This window comes from Thermobia domestica, chromosome 5 (genome assembly GCF_964235325.1).
Source record: "Thermobia domestica chromosome 5, izTheDome1.hap1.1, whole genome shotgun sequence".
NCBI classification, from domain to species: domain Eukaryota; kingdom Metazoa; phylum Arthropoda; class Insecta; order Zygentoma; family Lepismatidae; genus Thermobia; species Thermobia domestica.
In genome coordinates, this window is record NC_137458.1 from 246992059 (window position 1) to 247008333 (window position 16275).

Genomic DNA, 16275 nt, shown 5'->3' on the forward strand with positions numbered 1-16275 from the left:
GTAATTAATATATTTTATATTGTTTTCATGCAGATGTATTTACTTATTTCATTAATTAATTAATAGATTTCTAACTACGATTCTTTTTCTTCCTTTCTGTGTTTTCCACTATATTGTTTGTCGCTCAGTGCAAAACACAACCATTGTAACTTTCGTACATTATAAACTTTTTGTAATCCACCAGAAGCAAATAATGTCCATGCTTAATTCATCCATTTAGTTCATTGAAGCTAAGTAGTATGACTAGTACAGGCTAAATTTCTCTTCTTTCAATTCTCTTGATTTTCTCCGAACATTGATTTTATAGGTGGATCAAATATGACGCACTTTTTCCATTACTTTTGGCAATATTTGTTTTCGGTAGATTCCAAAGAAATGGGCCACACTGTGGAACTTACAATGGATGGGTCAAGCATGCCGTACTTCTGGCATCATTTGTTTCCTATGGATTCTAAAAGAAACGTTCTACATATGGAACTTACAATTGATAGGTCAAGCATGACGTATTTTATCAAGTACTTCCGGATTCATTTGTTTCGAATGGGTTCCAAACAAATGTGCTATATATATATATATATATATATATATATATATATATATATATATATATATATATATATATATATATATATATGGAAATTACAATCGTTATGTTTTGCGTTGACACATAAATATAAAAGAGAAAAATCAGATTTTTTTTAGATATATATTTCCGAAGTAAGGAACTTTAAAGAGCAAATGGATTAAATGTTATTTATAGAACCTTGCACTTTCGTTGACAGTAAAAGTGACGAAATAACTTGTCCCATACATTAGAAATCATTAGATTAATACTACTTATCTATTGGTGTCTTTTTCTTTCTAAAGAATATTAGTTGAAAATACCAAGAACAGTGAAACATAAATTGGCCACTGAAGTTCGTCTAAATATGCTCGAAATTATACAAGTAGTAAACTTCCGAAGCAGTAACACTTCTTTGTCATATCTACATCATTTTGCAAATGAAGGACAAATTATGTAGTTGGGTAAGAATTAGAAGTGGCAACTTAGCATATTTGATTCTAAAGGTCTTCCTTGCATATCATAGATTTTATAGTTGTATACGATAAATGAGAGGGAACTCTATCACTGTGTGTTTACAATCTGTCATTCATTGAGAAAATTCATCCATGATGGATGGAGATTTATATAGAATAAACGTTTTTTATTATTATTATTTTGCTTATTTACCAAAGTCATTGGCTAAGCGTAAACAACCTTTTAATGTGTTAGGGAATTCATGTTTACGCAACTATATTATGAATAAATAAAAATTTTACCTTAAGTTGCGTAGTTCTTTTTCTTTACTTATATTTCACTCGCTTTTGCTTCTGTGAACTTCTTCGGAGGAACGGATTTCTTGAGGACAAATTTTGAATTTTGCACATACATTACTCGAATTGTCTTGGAACATGTGCTTCAATTTTAATTTCTGTCATTTCAATTTTGCCAACTATCAAATTTTTTGATACGTAAAGCTTGTTAGACATGAACATGAATTTAATTATTCCGAGGCATAATTTACTATTCTGTAAATTGGTCATACATTAATTCCACTCTTTGTCAAGACTTCATTTGTCTAGCTTTATTTTATGTCCTTGGTTCTTATGTAAAAAGATTCGTCTTTGTGGTAACGACGAAATTGTACATATGATGTTAACTTTTTTAATAATGTGTGTGCTTTGATTCGTTTAAATATATGTATGGGTGGAGTCTAAAAGGGCCAATGTCATTTTTTTTTTTTTTTTTTTTTGGCAAAAATGAGATATTCTTCAATTTTAACGTCTATAAATGGATGTTTTCTTGTGCAAAAAGGGCAAATGTCAACACGAAATCGTTTGGAATATATATCATTCATATTAACATTTGCTTTTCTTGCAGAAGAAAAGATCCATTTGTAGGCGTTAAAATTTTACGAACATCACATTTTTGCCGAAAACTGACATTGGCCCTTTTAGACCCAAGCTACAGAGATACAGGGTGTAATAAAAAGATACGGCAAAATTTCATAAGTGAATTCCTTATTGGTAGACAAGCAAAAAAGTTCATATGACCATATGTCGGGAAATACATCGTTACAGAGTTACGACAATTGAGCCGCCTATTGGTGTGAAATAGCTACATTCTGGTCGCTCTTTAATGTGACTCAATTTAAACCTCAATAACTCAAACCCTAATTAAGCTAGGAAGATAATTTGGTATCTATGTATTCCTGAAAGACTACGCTTTCCGCCAATATATATTTTATGTATGTGGAGGGTTCCACGGCGGACAGGGAAGGATAATTACGTGTTTTTTGCATCCGGATTTGGGGGATGGCATTTCTTCCCCCTTGGGGGTACACTCATAAAATGCATATCGGCTGAAAGCTTCATCCTTCAGGAACACATTGCTACTAAAATTATCTTAATAGCTTAATAAGGGTTTGAGTTATTGAGGTTTAAATTGAGTCACATTAAGGAGCGACCAGAATGTGACTATTTCACACCATTAAGCGGTTCCCGGACATATAATCATATGAACTTTATTGCTTGTCTACCCATAAGAAATCCTCCCCTGAAATTTTGCCGTACCTTTTTGTTACACTCTGTATATATATATATGTTACAGCTTGTATATTATACATATATATGTCATACTTATGTATAATAGTTTTAGATGCCCGAATGTTCTTTATTATCCCCGAAATAAGTTTCAGAGTTAGTTAAATAATTTAATAGATTTTGTCCACTAGAGATTTTGCATCTAGAGCTACTCAAAACCTTTATCTCTGTGCTACTTTTTGTGGCTTATGAGGCAGTCTAGGACATAGTGGGAAAGAGACCTAATTTTCGGTGCTTGACTATCTTCAGTATTTGATTAATTTACCTTACACAACTTAAGTAAAATTATTAGTTTCTTTGTTTCCTTCTAACTTAGAGGTCAATAAATAAATAAATACACCTCTTATATGATTGTACTTCTTCCAGAACAGCTGAGGTTGTACGCGTCGGTGAGGTAGATTTTTCCAGCCAGTCAGACAGAGCGTTACCTGAAGATATACCAGTGCAGCATACAGGAATTCATCCACGGTATCATCCACCTAGCTATTACCATGATTTAGCTCTATTAACATTATCACGACCAGCAAGACTCTCAGCGTATGTAAAACCTGTATGTATGCCACCTGCAGGAACAACTGAGACGTTCGAAGGATACACAGCAATGTTAACTGGATGGGGACATCTTTCATTTGGTAAGAAGTTATAAAAAATCATAATCTTAAATAAAAATATAAAAAAAAGAAAAAGAAAGGAAAGGGAAGGAAAGAAAAGGAAAACAGTAACCTAAGATTTGTTGATATGCGAAAAGTAATTATGTACCTATCCTGATTCATTCCTGGGAAGTCTCCAAGACATTAGAACATAGTAGAGCGATTATGTGTTCTGGTTATGACAGTCAACCTGCGAGATACGTTTACCTCAAATAGAAGAGGTATTATATGTCCTATGTTGCATTTCCTCTCGCAGTATGTCAGCTGGGACGGCCATAAACATTGGACGTGTCAACCTGGCATTTCAATCCATCCCAAGTTGGATACACTTGATGTCAAAGCTATCAATGGATCAATCCAGTCCGCAAAGAATGTTGTGCTCTCAATTTGTGTTGTTCTGCAGTTTTTAGAGGCAATTTCTTTGGCTCATTTAGCAAGTGCAACACTTTTATAATGGCCTTTCATTTATAATTTCTGCAGAATTAAAGCTACTGTCAATTTGGACTGGTTCCACTCATAGCTATCTGCCCACTGGATAAGTCTATAGCTAGAAACAACAAAAATGCCTTTATTGAAGTTCACAAACTTAGCAATGCATACTATTACTTCAAACTCTGTGTCTTTGTTTCCTGAACCGAAGTTTCGGAGTCTGATTCCAAAAGTCCTGGTCATAATCCTCAAACCTCCGTGTAGTCTGGATATAAGAGAACGGAAATCAGAAATATATGGATCACTATTGGCAACTTAAGATCTTTTTACCTGAAACCAAAATAATAAATTTTTACAGTTATATTTGTAATAATGTATCCTTTTAAAGATATATACGAGTTCTTTTTTAATTATTTTATTTATTTACTTTACATGACTGATCAGTTACAAGCTCAATGTGAATGATCCATGAGACATTCTTATCACAGAGGGCGCTGCAACTAGTTTTTGGTCGTTATTAGTGTGTATATATACATAAAATAGTACCAGATGATTATGACAAGTTTCGGAAGATGATTCATTCCATCAAATTGTACGATAGAGTTCTTAATGATCGTAGATAGAGAAACATGTTCTCTCCAACTATGAACTTCCAAAGCATAGGAAAAATAAATTTAACACTTTTAAGTGGGCAATTACGGAAGAAACTATTTGAAAACAATATACATAAGCTAATATCTACTCAAGGAAGCGCTAGCAGTTTTGCCGCCCTGGGCGGTACTTTCACATTCCGCCCCTTTAATTATCAAACTTAGTTTCACAGAAGACGTTCAAATGTCACGAAAATGTAAAATGTCCCATTTAAAAACATGTATGAAATGGAAAAGTAAACAAAAAACGGAACTACCTCTCTCGAATGCTAGCGTAATATTTAAACGACTCCATACATGACACAGTATTCAGTATGCTCGATTCCGCTGTATATCTGTGATATATATATAGCACCGCATACAGAAAATATTTTTTTTTAAAAAAAATGCTTTAGTCAGGGCTGAGAATTTTAATCTTTAAGCTTATTTTATATCAAAGAATGTTTCCAATAGAGTATGGAGCATCAAGATAATATAGTGAATCAGATATTACGGCAAAACTAAGTGATTCGCCTAAGCCTTATAATGTACTAAAACACAACAGAGATACATAAATTTAACATACCTTAATTGAAAGAAACTTTTCTTGCTTTGATATGAGCAAATTCCTTTATCACATTCGCGTAGTCCAATGTTTCAGCCAATTCGTGCTTTATTGATATCATCACTAGATCACTCAACCGTGTTTCAGACAAGAAAGAACGTAGATAGTTTTTAATAAACTTAAGTTTCGATAAACTTCTTTCTCCACTTGGCACTATTACCGGTAAGATTAACAAAATCCTAAGTGCAACACTGACATTAGTAGCAAAGTCATGTTCCTTAATTAAAGTCTCTTTTGGTGAAGTTTTAGGCTTAGTTATAGTGGATAACACTTTCAGTTCGTCTTTCAAATCACTGGGGTTAATACCTTTCGATTCTTTGTGTGCTAAAATTCTGACAAGTTTAGTACACTTTTCAGACAAACGTTCAAGTGTCATGTCTTTAATATTAATTATATCGTAAAGAAAATCGAAATACTCGCTGTGATGCTTAAGTTGCTCAAATCTTTCTCTTAAAGCTAACACAATCACGTCTAGAACTTTGTAATAAAAATCGATCTTGTATCTTGTTTGTGGATAGCTTCATCCTTTGCCTTGTACTGAAACTGTCTCTTCTTCTTTCGACTTCGAGCTTGTACTGTAGTACTCATCCGTAGATCATCCATACCTAATGCCGATGCCAACTCCACCGCACCAACTAAGTAAGATTGAAACCTTGCATCATTTCTGCTCCTTTCAAAGTATTCAGATGAAGAGACCCGACTGCACCCAACACATGAGAATCAATGCTTTGGAGACTTTTGCTTACTATTTTTATGTGGAGGACAAAGTCATACCAGACAACAAGTGAGCAAAGGCTCGCAGTAAAGTCACAAAAGTAAAGTCACGCAGCTGATTTGCTATACACAAAGCATCGTGGGCGACCATTCTATCTGTTCTATTGTCGTTATTTATTTGAAATAAGGCATCATAAATCTTCCTTATTCGATATATAAGTGGAGTCAGAGCATCAATTCGGCTCTCCCACCTTGTGATGCTCAATGGTTTTAAAGTGACTGGTAATATGTTCCTTTAGTATGGCCCAGCTTTCAACTGACGCAGAAAAAAGTCATAAACTTTTCTTATATATATATATATATATATAAATGAAACGACGTACTGAGATGCTGTGGCTGCATCGTTAACGACAAATTTTAGTGAATGACTACTGCAAGAAACATAGAAGGCTCAGAAATTTATTTCTAAAATTCTTTTCTGAATATCTGAATGTTTGCCTTTCATACTGGAACCATTGTTATATCCTTGGCCTCTCATGTCTTTGATAGGAATGTTCATTTCGTTTAGCTGTTTAATTATTACTTCTGTCAGTCCTAGACCAGCGGTGTGTTATCGGTACGAAACCAAAAAAAGGTTCGCAAATTTTTACAAGGAATTTACATTATTGTATGTAATTTGTACAAAACGAACGATTTTTGTCAATTGCTTTGTAAATTGGTTAAAAACTCGCTGCCAGAGCCTAAATATCTCTAGATGCTGTAGACTATTACGGCCTGTCTCAAGTGGGAGCGTACCTTTTGCATATTAAGTGGAGCGTTAGAACATTGCTGAATAGAAAAATATAAGAGACACCTTGATAATCTTATCCAACCTAGCTGAAAATCTTGTCTACGCTGCTGCAAGAAGAATATTGAACGAGATACCTCTGGCTAGTAGTTTGATAATTGAAAATGAGGAAGAATACTTTGAAGTTCTTGAGTATTTTCCTGAATGTGAGTAAAGTAAGTTCAATTATATTCTCTGGTGAACACAATTTTACTTTTCCATGTGAGCCTATTATGAAGCATTATATTTTGATAGTAGTATTTTCTTTTTCAAATTTTGCCGCCCATTAGACTTGCTGCCCTGGGCGGTGGCACGGCTCGACTCCCCTCGCGCCGGCCCTGTATCCACTCTATCTATTTCTTTATAACAAATTTTATAAGTTTTTTTTTTTTCTACAGGGAAATCTTTCTTGATTGGCAATATTTTCTAAATATACTTCATCACCAAATAAAAAGGAAGCCAAAATAAATAAATAAATAAATAAATAAATAAAAATGGAGTGGTTAATTAGTTATGAGCTATTATGTGCGGACAGCTGGTGGCATTGGTACTCTTCTGTTCTTTCCCACCTATTTCAGTTTGTGCTAAACAATAACTTCAACACCAATTATATATATATATCTGAAAGAAAGAATTATTAAAGGAAGTTGCATTTTAAATTGAGTATATTAAATTCCCTTGTTCTAATCATTTGCGCTTATTTAAGTTTTTCTTTCCATTGACTACAAAGTTTTTTTTTTTTTTTTTTTTTTTTTTAAAAAAACTTTTGTAATTTTCGTATGATTTAATAGATCCACATGTATTATATTATAGCTTTGCAGCTGAAAACAGACGTTACATATCAAACTAGTAACCAATCAATGTAATCAAACATTATGGTCTCACGTTTCATTTGAATGAAGTGACAAAATGCGAAAAAGGGTTTAAAATAACTGAAAAAAGCATTAGAGAGGGTAAATCTTTCAACAATGTGCAATTCGAGTAGAGAACGAAATGGATCGTTGACACTGAATTGCTAGGTCACTTGCCGCAAACTGAAAAGCTTCCATATACCATGGTCCTCAGTTAATCTCTTAGTCTTCACATAGGAATTTTCTGTTTTAATGCTGTTCATCAATTGGACCTTGTTTCACCCCTCTCTACTTTTCCTTCTCCATTCCTTCTATTATGTTATTCCAATGATAGTTTCTTCTCGGCTAATAATCCAACTAGTTTGTCTTCTAACTAAACTAACTAACTAACTCTATGGCCTATGGAACCCGGAGGTTCAGTGCCGCGTTCACAAAAGCTCTCCACTGACTTCTATCCTTAGCTAATTGCACCCAGTTTCTACTTTGTACTCCTATCTCTGCAAGATCCATCTTAATATTGTCCTCCCATCTGCGCCTAGGTCTTCCTAATGGTCGTTTTCCTATGGGTCTACCAGTCAATACTTTGAAAGCGTTTCTACTTTCTTCCATTCTAGCTACATGACCTGCCCACCTAAGCCTCCTAGACTTGACGACCCTCACAATGTTGGGTAAACCGTATAAACTATGTAGTTCCTCGTTATGAAGCTTCCGCCATTCCCCATTCTCGTTCCTCTTGGGTCCGAATATTCTTCTCAGGATCCTGTTCTCAAATACTTTCAGTCTATGTTCTTCCCTCAGAGTAAGCGACCATGTTTCACAACCATACAGAACAACAGGCATGATTATCGTTTTATATATTTTAAGCTTCAAATTCCTCGACAGAATTCGCGACGACAAGAGATTTTGAACCGAATAGTAACACGAATTCCCTGCTTTTAGTCGACATTTAATTTCTTCGTGAATATGATTTTCGTCTGTTAATAATGATCCTAGATATTTGAAACTATCCACTTTATCAAAAGCATTATTTAATATTTTAACGCCTCCACAATTTGCCGTATTACGGTCCCGACGCACTTCCATGTATTTAGTTTTCTCTGCATTTACTTCTAAACCCATGTCCCTGCAAGCGTTTAATAAGATCTCTGCATTTATTTCTACTGTTATCCTATCATCCCCTATTAAATTTACATCATCAGCATATGCCATAAGCTGGTGAATGCCGTTCAACTCTAGGCCCTGGTTGCTATCTTTGATTTTCCTTATGGCGTATTCCAGCACAAAGTTAAATAATAATGGCGACAACGCATCTCCTTGTTTCAGGCCATTTTCGACGTGGAAGCTCGTGGACAAAAATTTTCCTACCCGGACTTTACTTTGGGATTCACTTAAACATATCTTAATTAATCTAATTAGCTTTCTCGGTATTCCAAGTTCTGTAAGAACGTTGTATAATGTTTCTCTCCTAACCGAGTCGTAAGCCTTTCTAAAATCAATAAATAGTTGATGTACCGGGGTATTGTATTCCCACTTCTTTTCGAGTATTTGGCGAATGGTAAATATTTGGTCGCTAGTTGATCGATTTCGTCTAAATCCGCATTGATAATCTCCAATAATTTCATCTGCGTATGGGGTCAATCTTGCTAACAGAATATTTGAAAGGATTTTGTAGGACGTTGACAGAAGAGAAATGCCTCGATAATTATTACAGTCAGTTTTGTCGCCTTTCTTGTGAATTGGAACAATGATTGATTCTTTCCACTCTTGTGGCAATTCTTCCTTGTTCCAGATAAGGAGAATGAGTTTTTGTATCTTGTTCCACAATTTTTCGCCTCCAGCTAAAATTAACTCAGCCGGAATTTCATCTACACCCGGAGATTTGTGTTTCTTCAATTTCTTTATAGCGGCTTCCACTTCTATTCGATTGGGTTCTGGAATATACGGTTCTGCGGTGTGTATCTCCTTTTCTCCACGCACATTAGTTTTTGGCTGCGTGTTCAGCAAATCGTCAAAGAAATCTTTCCATCTATTTAAGAGGCTATCCGTATCGGTGAGAACTGTTCCGTCAGATTTCTTTAATATATAAGCACGAGGTTGATAGCCTTTCTTAAATTCGCTGATCCCCTTATATATGTCCCGAATATTTTTATTTTTACTATTATCTTCAAGTTCCTTAATTTTAGCTTTCAAAAAATCCCGTTTCTTTGTTCTAAAAGTTTTGGAAGTTTCCCGCCTGATATCTGCGAAATTTTGTGTAGTTGTTTCATTCGGATTTTGTAGCCACCGTAATTTTGCCTGTTTTCTCTTCTCTGCTAGTTTAATGCATTCTTGGTCGAACCATGGTTTGTTCCTACGTATTTCCGCGTGTCCCAATTTTTCTATTGCTGAACTTTTAATGCTATCTCTAATTTCAATCCAAGTATCCTCAACACTAGTGCACTCCGAGTCTTCTAAAACCGCGAATCTATTCGAAACTTCAATCTGGTATTCCTCTCTTACCTGGCTCTCTTCTAATTTCTTTAAATTAAATCTCTCCGTTTTCGGACATTGAATATTACCTTTATTCAACGATAATATCTCCCGTATTATCGCTACTACCAGGTAGTGATCAGTGTCACAATCAGCCCCTCTAAACGACCGGACGTCAATTATGCTAGATTGTCTTCTTCTATCTACTAAAACGTGATCAATTTGATTATGTGTTTTTCCGTTTGGTGATGTCCAAGTGTATTTATGAACGTCGCGATGTGGGAATTTTGTACTCTTCACGATTAGGTTTTTGGATGTTGCAAAGTTCACGAGTCTAACACCGTTGTCATTACTTTCCTTATGCAAACTTTCGTTCCCTATAATCGGTTTGAAAATATCCTCTCGTCCTACCTTCGCATTGAAATCCCCTAATAGAATTTTCATATGGTATCGCGGGAGTTGGTCAAATATCCGTTCCACTTCTTCGTAAAAACTATCTTTTATATCGTCACCCTTATCTTCAGTTGGAGCATGTACATTTAAAACAATAATATCACACCACCGTCCCTTAAGAGTAATAAAAGAAAGTCTGTCAGTAACAAATTCAACCCGTTTAATTGCTGGTAATATTCGTTTGTGAACGAAAAACCCTGTTCCTAACTGGTGATTTTTATTTCCTTCCCCGTAAAAGAACGTAAAATTTCCGGAATTCTCAGATCCATTTCCTTCCCACCTAACTTCCTGAACTCCTACTAAGTCCATCCTGTATTTCTCTAACTTACTCGTTACAGATTTTAACGCGCCTGCCCTATAAAGACTTCTAATATTCCATGTTCCAAATCTCATGTCCATTTTCTTTTGCTGATGTCGTGCCAAGTTATCAGTCCTTGTCCGAGGCTTTTGTGAATGTTTCTGAACAAGTACCTTTTTTTACAGGATGAGGGTGTTAGCCTTACCCAAACCCCCAAGCTGGAGGACCACTCCTAGTCGTCTGTCCGCGACTGCTTATTCAGTATATTCGCAGCTAACCTCTATATCTAGAGGCCTTCTCCTCGATCCGCAACCTGAGGACGCGCCATGCCGTGGTGACAGGAACCCACTAGTTTGTCTTCTTTATAAATACATCTGAAATTATTTCCTTTTCCCCTACACTTTCTCATTCGACTCAACTATTTTTTCTCCACACTCATATTTCGAGAGCCTTCAGTCTTTTTATCTCCTCCTCTATGTATTATTCAGGTTTCTGGCCCACACAACACAATACTCCACTCGAAACATTTGATTAATCTTTTTCATAACTCTTTATTTCAAGCTCACATGATATACCGTATATTCCTGAATCTAAGACGAGGACTTTTGTCCTCTTGTCTTCGTCTTACTTTCGTGAAATATGATGTAAAGCTTTCTTTCATTCAACTGAGTCACTCTTCTTCGCCTACAGCTTTAGTCTTGGACGTTCGATGACCCAGTGGACCTTTCCAATGAAATACATTAAAGGAAGTCTGTATGTGATTTGATCATTAGTGTAGTGTAATTCTGAAAATATGTCCAGTATATGCTGTAGGTGTATGTTTTTGTAATTATTTGTGAAAAGAAACTGGGAGTCGTCTTGGATTCAAAAATATATTGTACTTATTTTTTTCCCCTAAATGTTTCTATCGCCTATCCTTGTTTTTATTTTACTTTTTTATTTCATGTCTTTACTAATAATATTATCGAGGTACCAAAAAGTAGTCATCTGTTGAACTTTCTCCATCCTATTTTTATATTTGATACTGATTTCATTGCAATCACCATCACTTGTGTGCTTTTAACGTTTTATTTTCACCTCATATTCTTCCCAGCTTTTCTCAAGTCTTCCAAACTCTTATTAATTTTATTTTCGCATTCCACAATAAAAGCGCTATATCATCCACAAAACATACATATAGTTCTTCCAGCTCTTACTGATAATGTCCTCCTTACACAAGCTCTTCTTCGTTAGATAGATATTATATAGCGTTGCTGAGAGGCAACATTCTTGTTAAACTAATCTTCCGATTGCACTCTCTTTTGATGAATATAAAAAAAATGACTTTCATAAAATAACATAAGATCTGACCAAGCTAACACTTATTATTAATATTTTGTGTTACAATTTTGGTAATGTATCATTTCTTTCAACAGACATATTGGTAATGTATCATTTCCTTCAACAGAGATACTAGTAATGTATTACGTATTATTTCCTTCAACAGACATATCTTCATCACACACAAATCTAGAACACAGATTCTTAATAATACTTGTTTTCTTTGCTCAGATTTTATTTACGTTATACATTGTTTGAAAGTAAGAGTAAATAGCATTTAGACAGAAAAATGAACTTATAAGTACTCTACATAAGGAATTATTGTTTTTATAAGATCTCATTAAGTAAGAATGTGCAAACACTGACATGCAAGACAAACATTAATGCATAAATAAAGTAGTGTTGAGATTCAGAAAAAGCCACATCACTTTTCTAAAATCTGAGAAATCATAACCTAAAATTTAAGAGAGAAAACTAACTTAATCAAGGGTTTTTCTAGTTCATCAGTATGTTACTCGTTTGTGAACTGATTTCCTTGTTCACGAGTTGGCGTCAGTCACATGGCAGTGTTGGGAGAGGTACTGGTTTTACTTGAGATTTCTTTCGTATGCAGCTTTTCAAGAAAAAAAATCAAAAGGATATGAACCCGAATTAAATTTAATGAAAATGGTCGTGTACATTACCATTAATGAAAGTGGGCGTTTACATCCTTTTGCGTTCAACACGTATATATATAGATATAAAACCGATGCACTGTCCACGCGTTATTGGCTGAAATGTTCGCCGCATGGCTGGATAGACTTTCATGTGCACTTGCGACATCACAATGAATATTCCAATTCAGTACACAAAGGTGAGCAGAAGAGACAGATAACAAACAAGTCACATTCTTTTCAGTTATTTTTGTCACACGGATTTGAAATGCTCATGAAATTAGTTAAAAGATAGAAAGAAGTAATACACTCTCTGTCACTACAATCCATGAAGGGCTGTGGTTAGCCAGATGTGACATGTTTAATCTTTAACTTTTAGTTCTACTATTATGCCTTGGAGGTTAAGGAAGACAATTATGTTAATGAACGAAATGGTGGAATGAAGAAAGTGGCAGGAAACCGGAGAATCCGAGGAAACCGAAGCTATGGTAGTTGTTCATCACAAAGCCACTTGGTGAGAGCTGGAATTGAACCATGGATCCCACGCACCAGAGGTGAGCGCTTTTTACTGAGTCCGCGGCCCTTCATGATGACGGATCAACACTGAAAAATGTTACTGATTCAACTGGGAGTAGAACCAGCGACCACGTTCTACGAATATAGAGTCGCATGCGCTAACAATTCGGCTAGGCAAAAACAATTTATATTTTTAAAAAAATAAGCATTCTGTTTCTTTTTTATTATTCTGTACTCGCACCCGCAGACGGTAAATTTTGATGCTTCTGCTTACGAGAAAGAGCTCCTTTCTCCAAAAGAAGAATAATAAAATATATAACTAATTTGTTGAAATCTTATGTAGGGTTAAAGGGAGTTTATGGGAAGTAAGTTTATTTAACATGAGTTTACAATACTTGTGATAAATTATAAGAAAATTTGTATTTACGGGGATCACAAATGCAATATACTGCATATTAGCACAATCAAATTTTGATATCACTATAGTAAGAAGGGACACTGGTTTACAGTGTAGGTTTATGGATATACTTTGATTAGTATAGTTGTATAAAATGTACCAATTTTAATAACTTCTGTTTACTGTACAAGAAGGTTTTTGTGTTGTTTTATGAAATGCAACATGAGTCAACTTTTATCCTTCTTATATACAAAGTTTTAACCTTTATATATAGTTCCTCTAATGTCGAAATACATTGTGTAGAGATTCTTTTTCCGCTTCCAGTTTCCACTTCAAATCATAACACTCTCTCTAACAATATTATAATACAACAAACCAAGAAATGGACCCTGTATTGACTTTTAGTGCTCTTATGTTCTGGCCATCTTGTTAAGTAATGCAGTAAAGCACTCATATCTCCCCTTCTGACAACTCCTTCAACCAATAAGAGTATGTACACACAACAACAGCGACTCCACAAAACCCTTATACACACATGAATTCATCAGATAGTTAGTACTGTAATTTTAATACATCATTCCAACTTCAGTTCATTTCAAAGAAAACAGAAAAAATAAATGCTATTTAAGTCCATGGGCCAAAAACATAGATGGCGTGAGTCTTCAACACCGTTAACCAACTATCGCTTCACTAGTCTTGTCGCCAGCATCTTCAGGATCTATGTCAAACTGTAAGACGCTTATGATAAACCCAGTGAAACGAGCGCAAAACACGGCGAAAGACTCCCACCCACCCTCTTCAAAAAGCAAGAAATGTTGAACTCTCCTAGTGGGGATTTAAAACAACGAATATTAAGATTGTCTGTAGTCAGATTCGTCAAATCCATACCAAAAGAAAACTTGTAGTGACAATACGAAGTTGGGCGGAAAGAACGAATATTTATGCAATAATTTGTTAGGAAATACAAGCAGTTTGGACTTACAAATACTTTTGGCTAGTGTTCTATATAATTTGCAGTGGTAGAGAAAATTTTTAACATCATCTGACTATAAACAGAATCCTAGTGATAACCCAAATGTCCTTGTAACGTTCCCCAGAAATGAGCTCTTGAACGCCAAGAAGCAGAAATGAGATGACTCAACGCCAGCGTTCACCTGCGGATCATAATTCAGACTTGATTCCATCATGTAGGCAAATACTTTGAACATGAGTTGTACTGAAGAAGTCTTTGACTTCAATATAAACTAAAATTTCAAAGAATCAAAATCATAGTGACACTCCTTCATTCTTAATCGATATTGAGACAATACTCAGTTTTGGTCTGATCTCTAAAGTGTTACAGTTATTTCAAGCACACTTTTTTTTTTCGAATAAAATTAAAAATTATAAATGTCAACCATAATAAATTTCATATGTGGTTAGGATTCAGAATGAACATGTGAACATTTCCTGCAATTCTGATTGAATTGAATATGTATAAATATTTATTTTATATAAACGTAATGTACAGTAATTTTACAGTAGCAATACTAATAATTGTGTGTAAGAAAGCCACTTGGACGCCTCAGAATTATTTTCTTGTTCTATAATTTTCTTTCCTCGTTACTACTTTTTTTTTTGCCTGATGAAATATTTAGTGAAAGTACTTTGTAGCATACAATATTATTATTATTATTATTATTATTATTATTATAATATTCATTATTCAAGATGGCGCCGTCTGAAGACGCATGTGGATTGTGTGACAAGCCATTTTTTGGCAAACAATTAGTACTAGCATGTAGTTTATGTGCAAAAAGGTTTCACGTGAAAAATTGTCTAAAATTTGGACGTATAGAGTACGATATGTACTCAGAAAAAGGTGTATCAACGTACAAATGTCAAAATTGTATAAGGAACAGGGACGACAGCACAATGGTCACCCCCATACTGACGAAGAATATTAGGACACAAATTAACAGCCAGAGCAAGAATTCAGACTCTGAAATAAGTGATTATGAAGATGATGGAAATGTAGGTACAGTCTTAAATAGAAATAATGTAAATTGTTCCACGTGTTGTGACACAGTGAAAAACAAACTTTGTCAAGTGTTATCAATATTAAAGGACATGAATGAAAAATATGATTCATTGAAAGCTGAAATAATATCAGTTAAACAAGAAAATATAAAATTGAGTGAATTAATATTGAGTGGAAATAAAATTAAAACATTTGCTGAGGTAGTGAATAGTCCATCGCCAAACAAACAAAACGGTGTACAAAGTGAAAATATAAACACAAGCAGGAAGGTCAATGAATCAGCTTGCAGCACATCACAAGAAGACAGAAGTGTGGGTGATAGTGAGTGGCAGGTTGTTACAAAACGCTCGAAGCGTAATATCCAAGCAAGACAGACAGAAACAAACCAAATGCATGAGTCAGGTCTACCTAACAGAAATCGTGCCAATTTAATGAAAGGAAAACTGAACACTGATAAGCTGAAGGTCAATAAGAAACCCTCTCGTGTGGCTGCTTTATTCGTTACACGGCTTGACCCAACTGTTTCCTGTAATGATGTTAGTGAGTTCGTGAAAGAAAGTGTAAATATTGAAGTTGGAAAGTGCGTAAAATTAAAAACCAAACATAATAGTTACTCTTCATTTTATGTAAGTGTACAAGAAAATGAGTTTGATACTGTATGTAATACAAATGTGTGGCCTGATGGTGTATTGTTTACTAGGTTTATGGGCCGTCTAAAAAGTGAAATAGTTGTAGAAGAAACTGAAAATGAATTGAGCGAAAAGGAAGAAAAGTCAGGTAAA

The 16275-nt window shown here is 34.8% G+C and overlaps 2 protein-coding genes across 3 annotated transcripts in view; one reads left to right on the forward strand and one right to left on the reverse strand.

The window, feature by feature from the left end:
* Positions 1-16275, forward strand: part of LOC145686527 (venom protease-like) — an 87395-nt gene that overhangs the window by 60230 nt on the left and 10890 nt on the right. For both annotated transcript variants that reach the window (XM_081759919.1, XM_081759920.1), the window contains one exon: positions 3010-3275. In XM_081759919.1, coding sequence (XP_081616045.1) covers positions 3010-3275 — 266 coding nt within the window. The remainder of the gene's footprint in view (positions 1-3009; positions 3276-16275) is intronic.
* Positions 1-16275, reverse strand: part of LOC145686528 (TNF receptor-associated factor 4-like) — a 576903-nt gene that overhangs the window by 30223 nt on the left and 530405 nt on the right. The window lies entirely within an intron of this gene.